General features: G+C 41.9%; 1 protein-coding gene across 2 annotated transcripts in view; it reads left to right on the top strand.

Moving 5' to 3' along the window:
• The window catches only part of ARID3B (AT-rich interaction domain 3B), a 45,223-nt gene that overhangs the window by 6,497 nt on the left and 13,018 nt on the right, over window positions 1-25,708 (top strand). For both annotated transcript variants that reach the window (XM_063089880.1, XM_063089881.1), the window contains exons 3-4: window positions 18,717-18,788; window positions 18,990-19,062. In XM_063089880.1, coding sequence (XP_062945950.1) covers window positions 18,717-18,788; window positions 18,990-19,062 — 145 coding nt within the window. The remainder of the gene's footprint in view (window positions 1-18,716; window positions 18,789-18,989; window positions 19,063-25,708) is intronic.

Here is a 25,708-nt window from a genome sequence, read left to right as displayed (position 1 = left end):
GGTTGATAGGCATGTGGCGGCCAGAGTTTCTATGTCTGATTTTCTGCATATTTTGGCAGTTACTTTAGTTACTGCATGTGACTGTGACCCAAATGCGGTTAAACACACTTAAAATAAGCTTGTGTTTGGGTCACAAAATAAGCTTGTGTTTGGGTCACAGTCACTTCAGTGCAAAGCACTGGAGTCATTGCTTAGAAAACGTTGGCCTCCGTCTTCAGCCCCTCCCCTTCCAGTGTGTTTTACAAGGTTTTGTTTCAGGCTTGTCTTCTAGGATGGAAGAGTCTAATTTCAGAAAACTTGCAATTAAAGAATTCCTAACACTTCCTAAAGCTTACTCATCACATGCATTATTATTGCTGTTTCTGAACACCTAGAAGCTGCTTGGGGGCATCCTCAGATCTTGACAGCTGTATGGGTTCCCTCTGAATTCGTGTGAATAGCGCCTTTGCAGTACAGAAGCAAAGGGAGCTCCATGGCAAACAGAAAGAATTGTCATGTTAGATGGGTACTGCTATACGAAGGGATCATGACGTGAGAAGAGGGAATTTGGGTGGTTTTTTTTGCCTGTTCTTATTAACTACGTACAAAATCAATCTCATCTTCCTGTGAGGGATGACTTCCTGCTGGGCAGTTAGCAGACAGAGAGGCTACTGACCCTTTCTTATAATGCTGTGACTGACTTACAGATCTCTGAAATCTATCTACGTAAGATGTGGTCCCTTGGGCTAGGCCTACTTTTCTTGATACATACTTCATGACTATGGAACATTTGAGCTTTTTGTAAAAATTTTGAAAATCTATTGCCTGGGGAAAAATGGTTATAGGTTTTCCCTCTTTCTTTGTAGGGCTTTCTTGCATGCCCTTGGCTTCTGTAATTACAGTGGAATCTGTCTATATCAGTGGCTATAGTTGGAGGCAGTCCCCACCTAAGGGACATTTGGCATTGTCAGGAGACATTTTTGGTTGTCCTGACTGGGGCAGGAAGCAGATGTGCTACTAGCATCTAGTGGGTAGAGACCAGAGATGCTGCTAGACATCCTACAGTGCACAGGACAGTTCACCACAACAAAGAATTATCTGGTCCAAAATGGCAATAGTGCCAAGGTTAAAAAACCCTGCTCTGATTATATAACTAGAAAGAGAACATACGCTGTGCTTTCATCAGACAGTGCCCTAGACCTTGTTTCTGTGTTTCAGTCGCAGTAACTGAGGAGTTTGACAACCTTCAGTTTTCTTCACTTCTATTTTCAACATCTGTGTTGAGTTCACATCTTTCCTCTATAATCATCTGAGTGAACAGATTCACTTGGGAGAGGATTGGGACCTAGAACTTGAGGTCTCTTACTTGGCTCTACCAGTGGTTCTCTTCCAGCCCAGCACTCTGCGATATCTGTGGTGATTTGTGAGAAAAAACTTGGTTATCCTTCTAGACATTAACCCTAAAAGAATAAGGCATAAATACTTGGCAACCTTATTACTTAGTAACAGATTTAATTATTAAATCAACATCAGTTTTGGAGCCAAAGGATGTGGATTTAGATCTTAGCTTCACCACTTGCTCGCTGTAATACTTTGGACAGGTGTTCTAACTTACTTCTCTGAACCCATCATACATCTATTCCAGAAGGTGATAATCCTCATCCACCATCTGCAGGAAGCTATTTTAACGATATTACAAACGGAAGAAAAATGAGTGTGAAAGATCTTTATAAAATGTACACCGCTTTACAAAGGTTAGGTCGAATTATCATTAACACCTAAATATTTTTTGAAGCTATAATTTTTCAGTCTTTACTACCTGTGTAGGTAAGATGCTCCATAAAATTCTAGACTCTACTCTCAAGCAACTCTTTTCCAAGTTTTCTAGCACTGTGACCAAACTCTGGTGTTCTGGAGTTCTCTGAAACCTTTCAGGAACTTAAACCATTGCACTTTTGAAGCTGCTTCTTTCCATATTAGCATAGAGATATGTACATATTTTTTCTTTAGGAAGAAATAAGCTTGATTGATATTAAATCCTTATAAATACATGATCACTGACTTAGCTTGGATCCTTATCGCTCTTACCAGAGACTAATCTCTTTATCTGGGTCCCAGATCCCATCCCCTCCTAGATTTTCAGGGACTTGCTCCTCCATTTCTTGAATCTTTGGACTCACTCTCTTCTGAAGCCTTGTCCTCTTTCACACATCTATCTCCCAAACTAAAAAAGGAAACAAAAAAAGCTCCATTAATCTTAAAATCTACCTCATTCAGTTGTTAACAAGGAAATGAGAGATCACTTTTTAAAAATCTACGCTCCAGCTTTTTCTGTATCCCAAGTGTCCCCCACTTCCCTTCAGCAAAACTTCTCAAAGGAATTCCTTGTACTCCTTCCCTCTACTTCCCTCCTACTCACTCCTCAACACACCCCAGTCTGGACTCTGTCCCTTCCATGTCCCTGAAGTTCGTCTTGCTAAGGTCTCCATCACCACCATGTTGCTATAAGCCCCACCTGCCCTGATCTCATTTGATTTTTCAGTACTGTTGAGTACGGTAGACCACTCCTTCCTTGAAACATTCTCTTCTTTTGCTTTCTATAACCCCTCATTTTGCTTATTTTCCTTTATCTCTTTAATCTTTCTCTGCTGTCTGGCCTCCTTTATTTTCCTTCTGAGTGAAAGGCATTTCTATCCACTAAGTCATTCGTGTCAGAAACCTTAGGTTGACTATCTTTCATACCTCCTACTCTGTCACTCCTAATATCTAGTCCATCACCAAGTCTTACTGGTTCTCCCGTCTACATATCTAGAATCCTGCCACTTCTCCCCTTCATTGTCACTGACCTAGTCCAAGCCACCTACCTAGTCCAAGCTACCTACCTACTGCTATAGCTCTCACCAGGCTTCTGTGTCCCTCCCCCATTCTAATCCATTCTCTACACAGCTGTTAGAGTGATCTTCTAAAAAACAAATCAGATTATGTCACTCTATTAATGCCCTCCAAGTAAGTCATCAGTTGCTTTGATTATAAGATCCAAAATCTGCATGATCTGACCTCTACCTACTTCTTCAGCCTTATCTTTGACAGTTTCCTGACCTATCACTGTGCTCCAACGATCCTGGCCTTTGCTTATGCTCCCTCTGCCTGTTGCACTCTTGTCCAGGCGCACTCTTATCCAGCCTTCAGTTCTCACCTTAACCATCACTTCCTCAGGGACACTGTCTTCACTCTCACTATAGATCAGGGTCTCCCATTATATGCTATCATTGAATATTATATGTTTATATTTGTGTGGGTGTTTGTTTGATATCTGATTTCAACAATAGATGGTAAGCTCCAGCAGGACAGGAACCATGTCTGTTTTGCTTATCATTGTACCCCAGCACCCAACACAGTATGGCATATAGTAGATACTCAATAAATATTTGTTTCTTCCACACTTTTTTTAATTTACTGGGGTTTTTGTTTGTTTTTTAATGTGAATGGTTTCATTTCATTTTTTTAAATAGATTTTATTTTTTTAGAGCAGTTTTGGGTTTACAGCAAAAGTTAGCAGAAGGTACAGTAATTTCCCATAAACCTCCTGCCCCCTACCTCCCACACACAGCCCCCTCCAGTATCAAAATCTGCACCAAAAAAAAAAAAAAAAAAAAAATCCTGCACCAGAGTGGTATGTTTGTTATAATTGATGAACTTACATTGACATGTCGTTGTCACCCAAAGTCCATAGTTTATATCAGGATCCACTCTTGGTGTTGTACATTCTGTGGGTTTTGGCAAATGTGTAATGACATGTATCCACTATTATAGTATCATACAAAGCAGTTTCACTGCCCTAAAAATCCTCTAAAAATAGCCTGTTCATCCATCCCTCCCCACTACCCCTGGCAACTTCTAATTCTTTTACCGTTTCCATGGTTTTTTCACTTTTACTGTCTCCATGCCTTTTCTAGAGTGTCATATGGTTGGAATTATTTAGTATGTAGTTTTTCAGATTGGCTTCTTTCATTGAGATGCATTTAACATTCCTCTGTGTCTTTTTATGGCTGGATAACTCATGTCTTTTTAGTGCTGAATAATATTCTGTTGTCTGGATGTACCACAGTTTATTTATCCATTCCCCCTACCCAAGGACATCTTGATTGTTTCCAAGTTTTGGCAATTATGCATAAAGCTGCTGTAAATTTAGCGTGCAAGTTTTTGTCTGGACATAAGTTTTAATTCATTTGGGTAAGGAGTGCAATTGCTTGATTGTATGGTAAGAGTATTTTTAGTTTTTAAGAAACTGCCAAACCGTCTTTCAGAATGACAGTACCATTTTGCATTCTCATCAGCAATAAATGAGAGTTCCCATTGCTCTGCACCCTTGGCAATATGTGGTATTGTTATTGTTGTGGATTTTGGCCATGCTCTTTTTTTTTTTTTTAACTGAAATTTTTATTGGGATAATTGTAGATTTGCATGGAGTTGTAAGAAATAATACAGGAATGATCCTCTGTACACGTTGTCCAGTTTCCCCATGGTAACATTGTGTAAAACTATAGTATACTGTCACAACCTGGATATTGATGTTGATACCATCCACTGATATTTAGATTTCTTCCTCAGTTTTGCTTGTACTCATTTATGTATATCTGTTCTGTTTTTAAGCCATTTTAGTTGTATGTTTAACACATTTTCTGAAATTCTTGTTAAGTAATAAATGTATTTGAGGCTGTAGATTTTTCTCTGGGTCTCGTTTTTTTATAATTTCAGTTGATTGCTTCTTTAAGTTTTTTGGTTTTCAAATATGTGGGTTTTAATTTTTTTGCAGTATTAATTTATAGCTAATTACATTGTGGTTAGAGAACTGGCATGGTATCAATTCTCTGGAATTTTAAGATATCCTTGGTGTTGGTCTTGTGTATGACTAGTTTCTATAAGTGTTCCATGTATGCTCGGGAAGAATGTATATTCTTTATTTGGTAGATACAGGGGGTTCTATGTCTGTCTACTGGATCAAGTTTATTAATTGTGTTATTCAAATCCTCCTTCCCCTTACTGAGTTTTCTTTGTGTGGTCAGTTTCAGAGAGAGGTCAGTTAAAATATTGCAGTGTAAGACAGACTTTCTTTTGATTAATAATTTTTAGGTTAATTTAATCCATAAAGTTATTAGGATTGATACATTTGGATCTATTTCTGCCCTCTTATTTTGGATTTTCAGTTTAACCATTCTTATTGTTTTTTCCTTTCCTGTCTTTCATTCATTTGAGTATTCTTTACTCAGTCTTTATCTCTTCTACTGCTTTAGAAGTTATACTTTCTGTTTCTCATCTTTTAATGGTTATTTTTAGATTGTAATTTGCATTCATTACTTTTTACACTACTTTCAAATATTACTACCTTAGAAATTCTAGTTTTAACTCCTACTTCTTCAATTCTATCTTCCAGTTTATAGTGGCCAGTATTTTAGTTCCAATTTGTTTTAACCCCTTCCCCAAGGAGTCTTTTGTCCCTAACAGTCATTATTTATTTAGACTTACCACATTTGTCCATTTCTTTTCTCACCATTACTTGTATCCTACTCTCCCTCTGGGCTCACTTTCCTTTTACCTTCTTGACTAACATTTTTAGCAGAGACTTATATGTAATAAACTCAGTCAATATGACTGAAACTTACTTCTGTGAAGGCTGGTGGGTATAAGGCTTGAACCCTGGACCTTCAAGTTATCAGCACCATGTCTAACCAACTGAGCTAACCGGCCAGCCGTGAAATTTTTTTTTTTTTAAGTTTATAAGTATCTTTATTTTGTCCTTACTTTTGTGCAGTTGTTCATAGCTTTAGATTCTAAATTGACCGTATTGATGATAGAATTTCATTTCCCAGCAACAGTTTTTGCTTTTAAGTCTATTGTCAGTCAGTCTAATTATTCCCTTTGTGAATCTTTTTCTCTCTTGTAGCTTTTAAGATTTTCTAAATTAATTAATTAATTTATTTATTTATTTACTTTGCAGCTGGCCAGTATGAAGATTTTTCTTTTTGGCTCTATTTTGCAGTGTCGCTACAGTGTTCTATGTTTGGGTTTACCTTTTTTTTTTTTTTTTTTTTTTTGGCGCTTTATTTTTATTTATCTCACTTGGAACTTGCTTTGCTCCTACAGCCTGATTTGTGTCTTTTTTATTCCCCTCCTTGGCCACTATTTTTTCTTGACCCATGTTCTAATAGGAGTAGGTGAATCTTCTCATTCAGTCTTCTAGGTATCTTTTCTTTTATAACCTTATCTCTTTATGTCATTCTCCTGCATTCTGGAATATTTTCACATTCAGTTTTCCAATTTCTAATTCTTTCTACAGCTCTGTCTATTCTACTTGATAGCTCTTTTAAAAAATTATTTGTCTTAATTATTGTGTTTAATCCTTTCTTTTTTTTTTTTTTTTTTTTTTTTGGCACCTGGCCAGTACGGGGAACCAAACCCTTAGAACTTGATGTTACAAAGACTGTGCTCTAACCAACTGAACTAACTGGCCATCCCTAATTGTTTATAATTTCTTTGGTGTTTAAAAATTTGCCTGTTCTTACCTTATCATTTCTATTTTCTTTAGCTCTTTGAATATCTTTAACTTTTTAAAACTTTTTGTTATGGAATTGCTAAAACTTTTTGTTATGGAAATTTCGTACATACAAAAGAAGAGAGAACGATAATGAACCATCTGTGTCCTTTACCCAGCTTTCAGCAAGTCTCAACATTCTGCTGCTTCTTCTAACCATGGTTATTTTAAAGATGCTTTTAAATTATTCTATTATTATCTCTAATTCTTAGGGATGCAAATTCTCCCTGTGTAGTGATATTCTCTTTCATGATGGTTTATTTCCTTTTATGGTGGTTTGTTTTTGTTTTTTCCAATGTAAGCTCATTTTGAGTGGGGATTTGTTTCTGTGGGAGTCCCATGTGCCTTGGGTCTTGGATGCATTCCTAAGGGAAGTTTTGTTTTCCCATCTGCCGGGGCTCTGTAAGTTTAGCTGGTTGCATTGGTTTGGGTAGGGTGAATTTAGAGCCTACATCTGTGCCTAGTGAGAGCCCAAGTTTCTAGGGACACTTTTTTTCCATGAGGCCCCTGGCAGATGGCAAAGTTCCTTGCTGCTTCTCCAGGCTGGTGGGCAGTTTTTCCAGGCCCAGATCATGAGAGGTAGTGCATGTAGTATGGCCTCTGGCTTTATTTCAGTTCTGGTTCCTGGCATGCAGGGGACCTGCAGTCTGGACTCTTCTTCTTTGGGTGCAATTAAATCCCCAGTTCTCAGTTGTTAAGATCTGTATCCGGGTCTCATTCTCCCTTAAGCCCTTCAGCTTCAGCACTTGCTCACTGCTCACTCATTCCTTCCTTTTTGTTTCTGGCACAGTGGACTCTGCTGTCTTTCTTGGTTTCAAGCTTAGTATATGTGTAGGGGGTGCAGAGTGTTAACTTTTATCGAGCATTTCTATGTGAGGTTTTCTTTGGGGAGGGAGGCAGTAGAGTTCCTCCACATCATACTGTCCTCATTCATGGTTTTATTTGCTCCTTTGTTTTCTTGATTTTGTTTTTTAATGGCAAAGACTTTGTGACCTCTACATGCCAAGTACTTGCTTTATTTCACTGAATTGTGTGAGGCAGGCCCCAATATTTTCCCCTTGACCTGTTTGTTTTATTTACAGGTGAGTAAAGAGAGGTAAAGTGGACTATGTGTGGGCTCCCAGTTTGGGAAGCTGGGCCGTGAACCTAGGCTGTCTGCCTTTCAGTCCCACACTCCATCTTGTTCTGTCCCAGATAGAGCAGGGGAAAGATCATCTTTCCTCAGTGGTTGCATTATTATAAGAGTAACTTTTACTTACTTTTTTTCTGATTGTCAGAGTAATTCAGGTTCATTTTAGAAAACATGGAAAAATGTAAAGAAGAAAATATAATCACAACCACATAACTTAGATGTAATTGTAAATATTGTATTTCCTTTGTGTTTTGAAGGAAAATGTTTATTATAGGTATTTTTAAAATTTTATATAGTTTTGTGCCCAACTTTTATCCCCTAACAGACCATGAGCAATTTTTATCATTAAAATTTAAAGTATCAAGGAAATCAAATAATTTTAGAAATATAGAAACGTGTAAAGTTAAAAGTCAGCCTGACTCTTTAGGGATAATTGTTGTTAACAGTTTGGTCTGTACTTTTTCAGAGCTTTTTCTCATCACAGGTATATGATTTTCTGTTTTTAACAAAAAAAGAACTTGACATATTCTATAGCTTGCTATTTTACTCAATACTAAGACTTTCCTTTATGTGTGTTCATAAAGATCTATTTATTTATGTTTTATAATTATCTAAAAGTTACATAAGTAATATGAATAGGAGCTCATGAAAAATTAAGTAGAGAAAAATGCAGGTAAAAATTTATAGTTGAAAAGGTATTATAGTGTCCTATTGCCTATCCTGCATCCTCCCACCCCACCCCCTTGGAGGAGACTACAATTAAGAATGAATCAGCTTCTAGGACTGTTTCTGTGTATTTACCTACTTAAGTGTGTAGTCACAGAACGTGTGAGCATTAAGTGTACTTGTGCGCGCGCGCGTGTGTGTGTTTAGCATAAATACAGACTATTTTTGTATATGCTGTGTAATCCCTGGTGTATGCATTTCTGTGGTAGGACAAATTCTTCTAGAGGTTGAATTAAGTGTATCAGAGGGCATATGTATATATTAACTTTTTAATATATACTGCTAAATCGCCCTCAAAAAATAGTAATTTACTTTGCTACCAAATTTCCCAAACCCTTGCCAACATAAGTCATTATCAGTCCTTTTATTTTTACTCTTTTCATATGTTCATTTGCCTTTTGTACTGTTCTATGAATTGTCTGCTTGTAGTCTTTGCCCATTTTCTATAATATTTATCTTATTGATCTATAGTAGCTCTCTGCATAGGTCCTTGTCTTTGTGTATGTTTCAAATACTTTTCATAGCTTTCTTTCAACTTTATGTGTGATTCTTTCGTCAGGTAGTTTAAAATGTTGAGGTAGCTAAATTTATTGATCTTTCTCTTTGTGGACTCTGTTATATTTAAGAAAGCCTTTTCTTCTCCAGGATTATAAAAAATATTCTTCTCTATTTTCCTTATTATTTTATGGTTGTAGTTTCATGCATAGATCTTTACTCCATCTGGAATTAATGACAAGGATGAATAGAATGAGTAGGAATCAGATATTCTAAAAAAGCAATGCTATTTTTGATGCCTACATGACGTTCTGTCCCATGGATGGCGCCTTCATGTGTTGCCCTTTCCCTTAATGTCAGACATTTAAGCTATTTCTAGTTTTTTGCTCTTATAAGCTATAATTCTAGTTTCTTCCTTAGGATAGTTTCATAGAACAGAATTCCAAGATCAGGAGGAGACTAAGTGAGGTAATTAGAAGCGGGGACTTAAGCTGCACTGCCTGCAGTTGATTCTGAACTCAACCACGTGGTTACTCTGTAACCTTCTGCAAGTCATTCAACTTCCTTGTACCTCGGTTTTCTTGTCTAAAAATGGGAGTAATAATAGTACCCACATCAGAGCATTATGCTGAGGATTAAATGTTTAATACACATAAATACTGGAACAGTGCCTGACACATAGTAAGTACTCAATTATTATTAGCTGCTGCCACTGCTATTGTTATCATGATGGGCATTTTAAGGCAAGTGACTTTCCATAAGGGTCATGCCATTTTGTATTTCCAGTGTGGGATTATGGGAGATCTCATTGTACCAACCCGTATCACTGAATGTTATCATTTTTGTCTTTTTTTGTTGTTTAATTTTTTACTTTTGAATATTACCATTTTTTGAAGCTTTGCTAATTTTACACATGAATGATGGGCTTTTTTTGATGCACACTCTTATGTTTACCTCTTGGGCCTTAAAAGTAAACTGCTATCTTTAGGAAATGTTTATATTGCCTTCCAGGTCCCTTTTGTAGGGTTATAGTTTAGAACTTGAAACCCACCTTCTCTTAAGTATGTTCTGATCCACCTGCATCAAATTCATCACTTAACTTGTGACCATTCTCCTAAGTTTATTCCTATTGGCTTGTTCTTCAGTCACCAACATTTTATTTGCACCCCTACTACTTGCCAGGCCCTGTTCCAGGTGCACAAGCCTCACAGAGGGGTCAGTCACTGTCCCTGTGTGAGAGAGACTCACAGCCTGGTAGAGGAAGCAGGCAGCACAGGGACAGCTGCCATCAGGGTAAGAACGTGTACACTATAGTGCCACCCCCGGGATTGGGGTGTGGGCTTGGGAGAAGCCATAGGAGAAGACCTGGGAGAAGCTCTGAAAATCTGTGAATGGGGCTGACTTTAAACACAAAGTGTCACTGTGTTTGCCTGAGGAAACCTGCTCTGTGGAATTCCAAACTTGAAAATAGAGGAGGGATTTCTTTTTTAATTTATAACATAATCCATGATAGCATTTTTATTTATTTATTTTTTATATTTTATTTTTTTCTAAAAAGATGACCGTTAACAGGCTCTTAACCCTTGACTTGGTGTTGTCAGCACCACGCTCTCCCAAGTGAGCTAACCGGCTATCCCCTATAGAGGGATCCGAACCTGTAGCCTTGGTGGTATCAGCACCACACTCTCCGAAGTGAGCCACAGGCCAGCCCTCATGATAGCATTTTTAAAAGAAAATGCTGTGTTCTTCCTATACATTTAAAATATGTAGTTTGAAAGAAAAAAGTTCTGTGAAACATTTGTGAAGCATTAAATTTGGGCAAGTTTCCTAACCTCTTCAGGTCTGTTTTCCCTTCTGTCACATGAAGGTCCGATTTGGTTTTCTCCTACTAAGCTCTTCAGCTCTGACTTTCTGCACCTCTGAGTGGGAGGATTTCAACAACCATTATGGAAGTTCATTTGGTAGGTCAAGGTTTGGAGTAGGCAGTGGTGCTGCCAACTCGGATTCCACAGAGAAAGGAGCTGGGATTTTCCTCTGTGACTCTCAGACTTGGATGTGGCTACTAGGCCAGTTCACCTCTTGACATTCGCCCACCAGCATTGCATTTTAGTTTTTCTCCCTCCTTTTGAAGGAACACCCCATTTCTGGGCAGTCTTCTTGATTATTGCATGGAGTGATGCTGTGCCCAGACAGAAAGGTAAGGTAGGACACTGCCCTGTCTCCCCTCCACCTCCCTTCCCCTTTTCTACTACTTAATCAGAAAAGTCTCCCTTAGCTCTTTTTCCAAGCCACCAAGCTTGAATTGATCTCTGTTGCTAGTAGGAAGTGGGCAGGGTCTTTCTGGTTTCTGCTAAAGTTACCTGACAGCGGAAGGTGTGCATCTGATAATTATAACTCTAGTGCTTCCAAGGCCTGAGCGATTTAGTTAAGAGCAGTAATCCTGATCTTATCAGGAGGGTTTTGTAGTCCAACAGTCCTGCTTATAACAGTATCTGTTTTACTTCCTGGGGCTCCCCTGTCCTCTTAGGATTCTCCTGTAATCCTACCCATTACCCCCGTGTGCATGTCTTTACCTCCTGGAATCAGTTAAAACTGGTTAGAGGGCAAAGAGTGTTTTTTTTTCTTCATACCAAGATCTGGGGATTGAACTTTTAAAATTACAGCATCATCAACCAGGCCAGCGGTAGAGCAGTCACAAGGGTGGCACATGTAATACAGAACCATGGAGTGGGCCACAGATAAGATAGTCTACATGTTGCTTATTTAAAAACAAAAACAAAAAAATCCCACCAGCAACAGCCATACTCAGCCCAAATACTTCAGTTACATTTTGTATTTCAGAGCAGTTAATTGGTATCATGAACTTGAGATCAGCCCCTTTGAAATCTAGTGATTTTGCTAATGACTACTTTGTAGTTCGGGTCCTAGGAATTTGCCTAGATCCTTGACCTTGAGATTCATAATCTATTAGATTATAAAAGGTAGACAGAAAGGAAGCACGTTACTATTCTTTGTCTTCGAAGAACACTGAAGACTCTCTAGAAGTTTTCAGTATCACATTGGTGTTTTAAGGACAGGACAGTTTCTTAGAGGTTTCAGAATATGGGGAACCCAATTGAAGAGTTAGCTTAGCCCTTGTACTTTAAACTCCAAGGAAAGGGTTAATTCTTGCCTTGGGGAGGAGTGAGGAATGGGAACTAAAATTGCTTTGGACATCTGAGCTGTGCTTTAATAAGATATTCCAGGTGGTCAAGGAATAATCCTGAAATAGCCTAGATACTTAATTGCTTTTAAAGTCAGGCACTACTGTCTCTGGGGAGGTACAGCTCTAAGGAATGCAGTGCTGGCTCCTAAGATCTTAGAGGCGTGGTCTGGATTTTTTTTTTTTTCCCCCAAATCCCAGTAAAAAGAAAGGCCCAAGGTAGCCTCCTTGAGTCAGAAGACATTCATTAAATTTCCCCCTTTCTCCTCACTGGAAGGTTGGCAGTAAGCCTTTGGCTTCTGCTGCTGCCAGCTGCCATAATCTGGCAATGTGGGATTGGTTGTCACCCACCGTCCTATACAGTGGTCTATTCTCATTACTGCCCGAAGGTTTCCTGAGTGATCCCCTGCCTGAGTTCTCTCTATTTGTGTCAGAACATATCTTTCTCACTATAAGAATTCAGATTCATCCTTCTCTTTCTCCTTCATCCCCTTAGTCCAGATCCAGTTGATTCTCTGACTTGGCTGCATCTTATGAAAATCATTTCTCCCTGGTTCTTCACCTTCCCCACCCGAATCCCAGATTCTCAGCATAGGCAACTGCACAGCCACCCAGCCCCAGTGCTGACTTTCCCTCTCAGAGCCTCAATATTGTTCACAAAAGTAGTATATTGGCATTGTAAATCATCACTGATGAGGAGCATTAAAAATATGTTTTATTAAATGAAGAATCATACTACTCTCACTTTAAAGACTAAATATTGTAAAGGTGTCAATTCTACAATAAATTCTATAATTTCAGTGCAATCCAAATCATCTTTTTGGGGGTGGGGGTGGAGATTAAGTGATAGGTCTTGAAAAATGATTCAAAAGTTAATCTAGAAAAAATAACAAACATAATAGGTTTTTTGATTGTCTCTCTCTTTAGACCAAACCGTAAGCTCCATGAGGTCAGAGGTCTTATCTGTTTTGTTCTTTTTCCCTCAGATCCTTTCACAGTATCTGTTATATCCTAGGTGATCAAATGTTTGTACATGAATGAATATAATGAAAAAAGTTGAAAAGTGAATAGCCCAATCTGATTACTTATCCATGTACAATTGTATGTGCATATTATATTTTTCCAACAAAAATGGGTCGTTAAAACAGTCCAAGACATTGATTTAATCATTCGTCTTTGTGTTCAGAAAACATCCACTGCCTCCCTCCCCACCGTTCACAGTTCAGAGTTTAAATTTCCTCCTGGTATTCAAGGCATCTCACAGCCTGTTTTCACCATAACTATTTAGATTGCCGTCCTTACATCCTCCCTGCCAAAACATGCCTTGTTTATCCCCCACTCCATGCTCATTTAAACTGTAAATCTCCCTTCAACCCATTCTCCAAGGCCAGCTTAACCTCCACCCCTGAGCCTCCCAGCCTTTTTTTCCACCTCCTGGGCCTTTGTGGTATTTGTTGCCTTGCACTGTTAAATGCTGTGTGTGTTCAACTTGTTTTCCCAACTGCATGGTAGAATTCCCAGTGGTAGGACCACTTTTTTTTTCCTTTTTGGCCTTCTCATCAGCAGCTTGCACAGCGCTTTACCTGGGATGCGTTCTTAGAAAATCTGTGCTGAATGAATTTGTTATCAGATCTTTGTTTCTCAGGACAGAAAGGGCTCCTAGACACCATCTCGTCCAACACTGTTTCGTGTTGGATTCTGCACCATGACATACCAGATAGACGGTCATCTAGAGACGGGAAGCTGCCCACCTCCTGGGAAGGCTCACTTCACTACTGGGCAGTTCTAATTGTTAAAAATACAAAAACAAACAAAAAAAAGGTAATTCTGTAGACCTGAGATCTTATTCCTGGCACCTTCTGCCCAGTCACCCTAGTTTTGCCCCCTGGGGCTTTAGAGAGGTGGAGGGGAAGCCTGGTTCCTCTTCCAAGGCAGCCTTTTAGATTTTCAGTGGTAGTAAATCTGTTCAGTACCCCTCTATCTTGTTGATCTTCCAGGGTTGAGATGTTGGGGGAGCACTTTTTTTCATTCCAAGAAGCAGTCAGGTTAGACTTTGGTTCATTGTTTTTTGAAGGTCTTATATGTACATGTCACAGCGCTCAGTGCCATATTCCTCTGGTCCCCTCAGAGGTGTAACACGTGTCCCCCGGGGGAAGATGTGGGCTCATCCTACCATGGATGGCTGTTTTGGAGGTAAAAGGTTAGCAATTCTTAGTTCAGTACCCCACCACCCCCAATTAACTCTCCTGGGCAGTGTTGTGTGAGGGCTAGTTTTCGCTTGGCTGAAGTATCCAGATGAGGCCAGGGGGATGAATCAAGGAATAAAAGAATCTCCCATTAGTAGAGCCCCCCCCAGGGCCATGACTTGGGTGTTCTAGGCATTCTGCAGACAGAGGATTTTATTCTCACTTCTTTTTCTCCCTCTCTTTCTTCCTGACCTCACCACCCAGAACACTTTCTACTGTTCTTTCAGCCACAAGGCAGCATGGTGTAATAAAGAGAGCCAGACAGGGCTATTTTTAAATCCTGGCTCTGCTGCTTGGAAGCTCTGAGAACCTGGGTGGGTTGCCTGAGCTCTGTGAGCCATTGTTTTCCCATCTCTGAAATAACCACCTCTGTGTTACAGAGAAAATGCTTGTGAGGCTTCTGGTCCAATCTGTGATATGCAGAAGGCACACATAGGCCGGCCTGTGGCTCACTCGGTAGAGTGCGGTGCTGATAACACCAAGGCCACGGGTTCGGATCCTATATAGGGATGGCCGGTTTGCTCACTGGCTGAGCGTGGTGCTGACAACAACAAGCCAAGGGTTGAGATCCCCTTACCGGTCATCCTAAAAGGCACACAAGCACCAGCTTCCTGCTCCCCTCTCTCATTCCCTCAACCTTCTTTCACTACCTTTTTTGAGGGATTTAAAGGCAAAACACTCTGTGGCTTCCCTGGGGAAAATGAACTGAATGTGGGTATAGTAGCCAGCTAGTTTGGGGTTGAGTATTTAGGAACAAACTGTCAGTTTCCTGTGAACTCCTGGTGAGATCAAAGATGTTAAAAGAGAGTTCTCAAGTAGGAGAGGCTGAGAAAGCTGTAAATGGCACTAAGTGACCTCTCCAGCTACTGTTGACTTCCCGCACACGTTTCTGGGCTATTTAATACTGCTGCCAACGGGTAACAAAGCCTGTTCCCCAGGCAGCTTAGACTTGCATGCAGCAATGCTTCAAATGAAATGGTTTCCTTGGGGACTCCTTGTGATCCCTAAAATGTTGAGCTGTCTCTCTTTCGGTGTATTTTCCCACACTCCATCTGCCTCTGCTGTTCCCTGCTTCCCTCTACCACTCCAGTCTCAGTAAGCCACACTTAGCATCCAAGGAAACATTATTTCTGGGCTAGGAACTTTCTAGTAGTCACATCCATACCCTGTTGATAGGCCAGGAAACCTCCTGCACATTAACTTGGATTGCATAAGCGAGCCATGTTTTACAGCAGCTGATGAGAGTTAAGAACCAAGAAAATAACTGCCTAAGCCTGTAACCCTCCCAGTGAAGGGGGGAGGAGAGACAGAGGAGTTGTGGGGTTGGAGGTCCCACAGGGGAGCCCATCCCTGGCTCTCAGCAGATGTGTCAGTGCTTTCTATGTGCTGGGGCCTGGGGATGCTTGCAGACTGGGGACATAGGGGTACAAGTAACCAGAACACAAGGTTCCAGAGCCCAGAGTAGAAAGGCAGAGGCAGGGAGGCTTTGTTGGGGAAAGAGAATTCCAGCCGGACTGTGGGGGGTGGGCAGGGTTCAGGAATTACTCTCACCTCAGTCAGAAAAGCCTGGGAAGCAGGATCAAAGTTTAACTGCCTCAGGATGAAGGAAGTCATGCACGTTGGCCATTTCTCCATCAGCCCCAACTGAATATCTTTAATTAAGTAATGGACCATCCTTGCTTTGGAATTGGACAGAAGAAAACACTCCCACTTCTCGGCAACTATTTTGCCCACATTTTCTTTCAGTAGTAACTGACAGTTCCTGTCTGTGGGAGCAGTCAAATAGTGGGATTGCTCAAAGATTTGAGTGTCTCATTTCTTTCCTACTCTAGCAAGTCTCCCTGTCCTCTGTGGTCACTAAGCTGGAGGCGTTTCGGGCTAAAATCCTGTCACAAAGCAAACTTTTCAGCTAAGTGGTTCACACTTGGTGGGCTGTAGCTAGTGCAAGCTCTCACCATCCCACTGCTCTCAATCTCTTGCTATCTGGGCGGAGCTGGAGAAAGCCGAGAGGGCCTGGTGGGCCCCAGCCCCCATCCTGCTAGGACATTCTTCTGTGTTCCTGGAGCTGGGCTCTCACACTTGGGTGTTTGTTTTCACACATAGTCACACAGTGGTCACACTGGCATGCTTGTTTTCACACTCCTCTCCTGCTATGGAAAGCCCTGTCTGAGATTCTGGGCTGTGGATTCCGTCCTCTCCACCCAACTGAGTGTGAAATAGTTTCTGAGTGAGCATGCAGAGTGCCTGGGAGTTACGGTAATTAGCAAAAAAAATGGTGTTTTTGTGTCTTGGTGACCTATAGAGAAAGAATCCTCCTTTGAAGGAGATCAGCTTCAGATCTCTGGCCAGAGAGAATTGGGAATTGAGCTGCCACAGTAAACAGCTGACATAACAGAAGCGGCAATGATCCCCCATTAAATGTCTTTCAGCCGATAGGGGCTCCTGGGATAATTGACTTTCCAGCAGGAATTACTGGCTCAAACAAAATCAGTGGGCATTAGGGCAGCCTACTACATCCATTGAAAGGGGTATGTAACTCTGTCTGGTTTTGCTGACTTGACAGGCATAATTCATCTTGATTATTCATTGTTTTAGTTGCCACCAGATGACACCAGATTTCTGGTGACTGTAATTATAATGCGGGGGTGAGTTTTAGCTTTTATTTTATTTTTTTTTAGACAGTGTTCTTCCTGCTTGGTTCTTTACTTCCTTGAGCTGAAGGTGCTGGAGGAAGGGTTCCAACAATATCCACCCCGGCAGACGATGAGCACACAGTCAGATGGCTTTACTGAGCACTTCCTTACACACATCTTTTACTAGATAAGCAGGAAAACAATTTGGGGTAGCCTGTTTCATTTCAACTGACAGTGTGTTACTTCTACTTGGTTTTTCTTACCTCACCATATGCTGAGTTGCTGCTATCAGAAATTGGGTCTGCATCTCTGAGCCCACTTTGAGTAGGGGAAGCAAATTATGGCCCCAAAATATAGTTGAATAATGCCTACTGCTTTCAGGAAAGCATTATTAAAGGGGGAGGTGGGAGAGGATGGAATTCGACCAGGCTTTCCTTTTATTGCCATGATTTTAGAATGAGATCCCTATGTAGTCCATAGTCCAAAGAATGTTCTCCCAAGAAACCTGCGCTGCCCAACCCCACATGGTCCTTCCCCACCACCTACACACTCCAGCCAGCTAGGTGGCTTGCATGTGCGTGCGCCTGTGACCTTGGGAGAGAAAATGTGACAGGCTTGGTGTGTCCAGTCCCTTCCACTGAGTAATCCACTGACCTGTGGATCCGGGGTGAACAGCAAAGCCATACTATGACATTTCCTACTCCCCACTAGCACAGACTTTTTAACTCTCCTATATGGTATGTGTGTTTGCATGTTTCTTGAAGACGTGCTTCATTGGTTCAAATAACCAGTTAATTATATGTCAGGCAGTGTATGTGCTGGGGGTCCAAAGATACATAAACATCTTTGCTCTCACGGAGCTTTACCATATGTTGGGGATGACAGTTACTTCCAAAGTAATGTGTTTCTAAGCTAGAAATGGACAGAAATTTCTTTCTAGAGTACTCAGCACAGCCGTGGGTGAAGAAGAGATGCCTCATTTAAGGAATAAGAGTTGCTCAATTGAGTAAAGTAGGAAGCAAGTTTAAGAATGTAAACAAAGGCATATTTCCATCTACTCCTCTTCCACTGAAGGGTGTTGGTTAGGTTAAACCTAATCAGGTAAATTAGGCTTACGTTTTCACTATTTCTCTAATGAAAATGAACTCTCACCCTAGTGGCACAGTGTCTGTACCTTAGGAACTGTCTCAGGCTGTGGTAGCCCTCATGTCACAGGGAGTTCTTGTCACTGTGCTTAGAGCTTCTAATGGTGAGATCACAACTTCAGGATCTGTGTCCTGCTGTCTTTGGCTCTTTATCCCCCACTTAAAGTATTGTGTGGGAAACCAGGCTCGGTGTCTTCACAACCTGCAGAAAAGTGGTATATCTCAGAATGATGGCTTCTGGAAGATCAGCTGGGTTTGAGCAGCTTCTCAGAAAATTGGGCCCTCGTGTCCCTCTCTTTCAGGATTATCAAGTATAAGTGACACACTTTTCCAACAAATGGAGATGATTCTTCCACCTGACTCCCTTTTATTTTGGAGTCATAATGGAAAGCAAAAAAAGATGTCCCTGTCAGTGTGACAGAGGTGGTCATATGAACAATCTTTTGTAGTGTGAGCCAGAATAGCACAATTGCAAAGGTCTTTTTCTTCCCCAAATGATTGCCTTGCCCTTTATCACTCTTTCTTTTCTTGTTCCCCTCTCAACTTTGTGTTTTGTTCCCCTTTAGAATGGTGGTTTGGCCTGGAGTGATGATCCAGATGGAGGCCGGGGAAGAGAGATCTCTCGAGATTTTGCCAAGGTCTGTAATATTTCTTTTGTGATAAAGATAGGAACAGTTCTGCAGTGGGTGGTTGTATCTGATCCCCAAGAAATAAGGACAAGAGTGGCCACTGAGTCACATTTGTAGTTACTCAGATGGTTGTGGTATCTCTGCTGTAAGACTTCCTGCAACAAGATGGAGTTTTTCATTGTGTTTTTTTGGGGGGGATTGGGATTGCAGCTGTATGAGCTGGATGGTGATCCTGAAAGGAAAGAGTTCCTGGATGACCTCTTCATCTTTATGCAGAAGAGGGGTGAGTGTGCAGTCTACTCATCATTTCAATGCAGTGAAACTTTATGGAGTGCCTACTGTGTGCTAGTCACTATTAACTGTCTTCCCCCACCTATCCTTGTCCAGGAGGAGATATATTTACTGCTGATTGGTTCTGGATTTAGATGAATAATTTGACAACCAGATTGAAGAGGGCAGGAGGGCCTTGGCAAAAAATGAATGGAATGATCCTTCGCATTTGGCCCTGCCTTATTTTTTTCTCTCTTCTAATTAACTGGTCTCTGGGGTCACTTCAAATTCAAATATACTTTTATCTTAGCCTTATAGCTGCCCTAGGATTTACTTAAACTAGCATGTGGGGCTTCCTGTTGGTGTATCTAGTCTTACAGAGACTGAGAAAGGTAAGTGAAAGACTAGAAACACCCTTCAGGACTTTTTGACGAGTCTGAAATGATTCATGGAAAGGAAAGCCCAGCTCTTTCTTTTCCATTGGCTCTTCGATTTTTGCATCCACTGGCTTGGCTGGAACATTTCTGCAGTTTAACTGTAGGGTTCATGGACATCTGCTTTATAATGCACCCTCCCAGTTATCTGTCCTCACTTTCTTCGTCTGCCTCCCCCACCCCCACCAGCCACCAATAGCCATATCCACTCTGGACCATGGCGTGACCGAGTCTTGAGCACAGTGACTCAACTTCCTGACTTTATATCCTGTCATAGCAATGAGTTCATCAGTTGGGTCAACCTTCAGGAAACATGGCCAGAACCCCAGCCTCTCTAAGAAGAGGTCCTCAGCAACCTGTGTGGCCCCAGCTTCATCACTCTCAGGACAAAGCCATAGGAGAGAGCTGCTCCCACCAGCCTCTTCCCCAGGATCCTGCTTATACTGATCATGCATCCCTTGGTGTCTGTGTCAGCAACTTTATTGAGACCTGGGAGTGAAATCCTCCCTTTATCCTAGGCTGAGCTATAATGGCAGCCCCCATCAGCTGAATATTCTGAATTAACTCTCCCTCCCTCCCTCCCTCCCTCCGTCCCTCCCTCTCTCCCCACCTCGCTCCTCTTTCTGTCTCTCTCTCTTTCCCTCTCTACCTCTCTCTTCCTCCCTCCTTCCCTTTCTCCCCTTCTCTCCCTCCCCCTCCCTACCTCTCTCCCTCTTTCTCTCCCTCTCCTTCCTTCCCTCCCCTCTTACCTTCCAAAGCTTTATTGGCTTCTTGATAGCATGCTTATTGCTGCTGGTTTTCTTAGAAAGGCAAGAAAGTTTTGAGTCTCAGTTTCCCCCAATCTCCAAGCCTATCAAAGCAGTCTAAGCAGCCCTAATTAGTTTACTCCTGCAGCTGTTATCTGGAGCTGCATGTGTCAGTAAAAAACAAGAATATAATCCTGAAAGATAATGTGACTGGCAGCAGTGAAACTCCCTGGTTGCCCTGAGAGAGAGAAATCCACTTAATACTTTGGTCTCCCATTCCAATTACCTTTTAATTATTTACAAGCTCCACAAGCCCAGCTGGTGCAAACCCAGGAGCCGGTCCTGTCTCAGAGGGGCTGCCATAGCAATATAGATTTTAATCAGCAGTGTAGCTCCACTGCTTTATTTTCCACTTTATTGTTTTTCTCCCTTCCCAGAAGGATTTTTAAAGGAAAATGGAAGTTAGATCAACCTAGCCAAGAGTGAAGATCAGTAATTGTTTGTTTACTACTATATATCCTCACTTGACTAGGAGCTCCTCAAGGACAGCCACTTTGTCATTCCATTGTGTCCCCTGTGCTATCACAGGGCTAGGCAGAGAGATGCTCAGGACGTGTTTGCTGTGTGAGCAGTCTTGTTAGTTTTCCTTCCTTGGTTTGCCACACACAGGGTGCAGATTTTGGGTGCATCTGCCTCCTTTAGACAACTGCCCTGTAATTGAGAGTCAGCAGCAGAGAGTGGTCTTTACTGTGTATCCTGCTATTCCACAGCAACTGAGACTGCCAGCCATCTAGTATATTTCTGAGGAACCCAAAACAGGTAGTATAAGTGACTCCTTTGATAATGTCAGTTTATGGTCATTCAGGTTTTGAAGACATCTTTGTCCTGTCTTCAGCACTTATGTCAGGTATTTCACTGTTTGCTGGCATCACCAATAGAAGGGAAACACTTTAGTCTGCTATTTGTTAGTTACTCTAATACAAGGTTTCTCAGTCTCAGCACTGTTGACTTTTGGGACTGGACAGTCCTTTGTTGTGAGGCCATCCTGAAGGATATTTAGCAGTATCTGTGGCTTCTATGCACTAGATGCCAATAGCAACCCCCCAGTCATGACAACCAAAAATGTCTCTAGATATTATAAATGTTCCCTGAGGGGCAAAATTGCCCTCTGTTGAGAACCATTGCTGTAGAAGGATAGGAAAGAGAGTAAAGATATACAGTTTCTTCTGCAGGAAAAAACTCTATGGAAATCATCGTACCTTCGCTCAGGTACCCCAGGGCGGGCCTGTGTTGAGCAGTATCTCAACCTCCCCTCCTGTGACTGAGTGCCAGAGAAGTAGGAGCTGGGGTCCCTATTCTAGACTAGAGTACAGAGAAGACCCCTAAGCTGTGGCTCCAATGTTTTGGCGGCCTGGGAGTGAAGGCATCGCATGGGTGGACGTTGAGATACTGTGACATGTGTGTGGCCCTGGCACAGCTGGAAGAATCCTGGTTGGTGGCCTGGAGTCAGGGCTGTCCCGAATGTATCAGTCGGCACCAGACTATGAAGAGCTGTGTTGGGCCAAGAAGTTAGCACTTAAGTCTATAGACATAGCTAAGTTATTAAAGGCAGAATGTGAGCTTTCCGGAACCTTGCTGTGGCAGCAGTGTGTAGTTGGGCTGGAGAGGAGAGGCTGAGACAGAGAGACAGTGTGGAGGTTGTTCACTTTAAATTCACAGTGGTCTCCTTTCTGGAAAGCTCTGTAGTCTTAATTAGAGTGGGTGGTTCCGGAGGGTTGGGAGCAGATTGTACTTTTAATCATGTGAAGCTTGCTGTCTTCACTCTTCACAGAATGGTGAGACCAAGGGCCCCTGGATATTTGTGACTTATTTATCACTCCTGAAGTGGAGTGTCTGGCACACTCAACAGGCAGCTCTTGTTAGCTGGGACCAAGAAAAACCCTCTTAGACCTCAGCAGCAAGTCAGCGACTCGGCCTCCAGAACTAAAGGATAAGTGACAGATTTCACAGGAGCCACAGAGAACAGCCCAAGTCCGAAAGGCCTGGTGACGCCCTCCAGGGCTGTGAGTGGGCTGGGCATCTTTGACACAGCATGCTGCCCCTGCAGAGGAAGTGGACAGGGCTCCAAGGGAGGCAGCACGCAGCAGGCTGCCCCAAATGACTGCAGCTGCAGGTGATAAAACAGCTGTCCAGTGGGAGCAGGGGACAGGCTGTAACTGTGGCTTTGTGCTGTGTCTCTTGCTTGTTAACATGTTTTGGTGAATTGACTGCAACAGTTGGGCCTTTCTGCCCTTGGCACCTTGGTTTCTAGGCCAGACCAGGTGACTTGCACCCTGCTGGCCTCCTCCCTGACCAGCAGAGCAACCTGCCAGTAGAGAAGCCTGAGAAGAGTGGAGAGGGTTGAGGCAGTGCCCAGGCAGGCTCGCTGTCTCCTGCCAGCCTCGGGAAGCAGCGCTGCTGCAGCTGTGTCAGGAGGCCTGCGGAGGTAGAAAGAGCTAACATCCCAACCTTCTCATAATCTTGAGCAAATCCTTCCCCTCCCGTGGCCACAGTTTCCTTAGCTGTAGAATGAGAGGGTTCAGTTAGAGGCAGCCCACAAAATTCTTTGTTCTGGAACTTGTCCGCGATTGTGTCTGTTGAGCTACCCATAGATGATGAGCAACCCTTGATGAACAAAAAATAAAAAAAGAAAAGCCCCTTTAGCAGTTTTTTATCAAAATAATTTATGAAAATTATACCAAGAATCTTCAAGACCAAATGCTTCTCCCCTTTCCTTGCTAAATTATGTATTTCCTCTTTTGCTGACTTTTGCTAAATTGAATTAAACAAGTTGCCCAGAATATTTCTCTAGAAAAGACTGGTTAGTTTTACAACTCCAATGCTCCTTTTTGCCCACCTTTTGCCATATTATTTGCATGCGTGCACAAAAATACACAGGGCTGATGAGTTAGCTCAGTTGGTTAGAGCATGGTGCTGATAACACGAAGACCCAGGGTTCGATACCTGTTCTGGCCAACTGCGCCCCCATCTTCCCCCCCCCCCAAAAAAATGCACACATTTCTTTGCCAAAAATAAAGCTGAACAATTCTAAATAAAATTGTCTGGCTAATTTAACTCAGTGTGGGTGGTTTCTGAGATATCATCCCCTCATAGATTTTCCGTTTAGTGTTTCAGTGCCCGAGACGAGGGACTAATTTATAAGTCTGATAAGCAAAGGCTATGTATAAACAATTCCACTTTTCCTTCATCAGTGAGGAAGAAAAACTTGCTCCCTTGTTCCCTAGGAGGTGAAATAGGAGTGTGATCTTATTAAAGAGTCAGGATGATGATGATGATGGTTTTGCTGTTATTTTTATTGTTACTGTACTGTGTACTTTACAGAACCCTTTCAGCCCATTATCTGATCTGCTGCTCCCCACAGCTCCAGCTCTGTGGGATAGAGAGAGCAAGCGTGGTCACCTGTAGCCATGGAGAATCAGGAACCTTGGGCCACAGAGCAGACTTAGTACTTAGTCTCCTAAGTCCCAGCCAGTGTCCTTTCCTTCTCCTGCACTGTCTTTGAGAAACTCATTCCCTAGCGCCAGTAGCCTCATCACTTCCCTTTGGAGCAATGGACAGGTCTTGTCTCTCCTGTAGCATTCTGACCCCACAGAGAGTGCTGGCCTGCCTCCACAAGCCACTGCCCAATAGAGGGCCCAACCACATCTTGCTTATTAACAGAGGGCACACCTCTGTGTGCAAGAAGTGTCTTCATCTCAGAGAAGGGCAGATGTGACAGCTGTCAGTGGCACAGAGGCTGCATCTGTCAAGGCAGGAAGGGCAGGTTGGGGGTCACAGGAGACACCCCCAGAATGACCACAGCAAGGCCTTCCTTTCCTGTCCCAGCCGCATCTGGGCACACCAGGCTGAGGAACTGCTTAGTTGTGTGGAAGACAAGTTTGGTCAAGATCGTACTCATAGGGCTGCCCTCCCCACCCCCCTCCACGTTCTGTTCAAGGCTACAAACTGACCTTGCTTTTCCCAATTGGATTGTTGGATCTGTTTTTGATGTGTATATACAAAGAATTTACTGTGGGAAAAGGGCTTGGTCTGTCTCAAAGTGCAATTTGAGTGTTTTTCCTTCTGTTGTGTGCTTATCTATCCATCTCAGGCAAGGAAATTTTCATGACATATATTGCTTTGCCTTTTGGTGGAGGCAGTTTCTCATATATTCTTTGTATCTTGGAATAAATGGTCTGTGCTGTGGACACTCTTCCTGATAGACTAAAATATGTCATCTTTGTCAGACAAAATAGGCTTTGGGGCTTCATTTTCTAACTTTATCCCCAAATGAAAGTCTAAAAATGCAAATCTTTCTCTCAGGATTAGCCCTTTGTCTGAGGCCAGATCTTTTTCTCTCTCCAGGTGATCCAGCTGCCATTGATAAATATACTGCTTTTCAGTTTTTCCATTTTTAATAGTTATTTAATACCCTACAAATACTTGGTTATTTACGATAATGGGAAGGGAACCCGGTTTCTGAAAGGTATGATTAATTTGAATAGTCCACTTTTGTCATTATATTAAGCCTTTTCCGCTTCAGAATCTTTTCTTGCTATTTCTAGCACATGGTAAAATGGAGTTATTGATAGTTTTGCCTTTTTTGTTCCAAGATGAACCAATATTCAATAAATTGTCTAAGGGCAATATAGAGAAAGTTTGAAGTGAGGGTTTGGCTCTTATGCTGTGGGGAAGCTCTGCTGGATCTTAAGAATCCTGTGGCATGGATGGCAGTGGAAGCTCAGACAGCCATGCACTGCCCAGGCCAGCAGGCCCTTGAGGTGTGCCCCTCCCTGGCCAGCCTTCCACCCCCTTTCCTGGAGAGACAGCCGGGTGTGTTGATCCTATAGTAGGCAAAGCAGAGAAGACCCAACAGTTCACCTTACTCCTTGGCCAACTCTTCTGAATGCAGTTTTTAAAGAAGAGAGATGGCTCATTCATAGCCATAATTTTATTATTAACCATAGTGGAATACAGCATCAAACATACTGTTGAACTTCAACTAAAGCTGTTAGTCCAAGCTGGAACATCAAAAAAGGTGATGAGTTTAAAATTAGCCTTCCAGGATATAGAGCAACAAGAACTCCAATACATTGCTGATGGGAATATAAATGGATACAACCACTTTGGAAATCTGTTAGTATTTACTAAATATGCTGACCCTGTTACCCATCAATTCTTCTCCTGCGTATAAACCCAGCAGAAATGAGTGCTTATGCTAAATGAAAGACACATGCAAAAATATTTATAGCAGCACCATTTATTATAGCCCAAAACTTCAAAGTACTCAAATTGTCCATCAGTAGTACAATGGATAAATAAATGTGGTACAGTCACATAACGGAATACACAGCAGTGAAAAAGAATGAAGTACTGTTATACACAACTGGGATGACTCTCACAGACCTAATGTTGAGCAAAAGAAGCCAGACACACAAGA

Source organism: Cynocephalus volans, chromosome 3 (genome assembly GCF_027409185.1).
Source record: "Cynocephalus volans isolate mCynVol1 chromosome 3, mCynVol1.pri, whole genome shotgun sequence".
In the NCBI taxonomy this organism is placed as follows: Eukaryota; Metazoa; Chordata; class Mammalia; order Dermoptera; family Cynocephalidae; genus Cynocephalus; species Cynocephalus volans.
The sequence above is the reverse complement of the archived record's forward strand: the minus strand, read 5'-3'. Positions and strand labels throughout refer to the sequence as shown.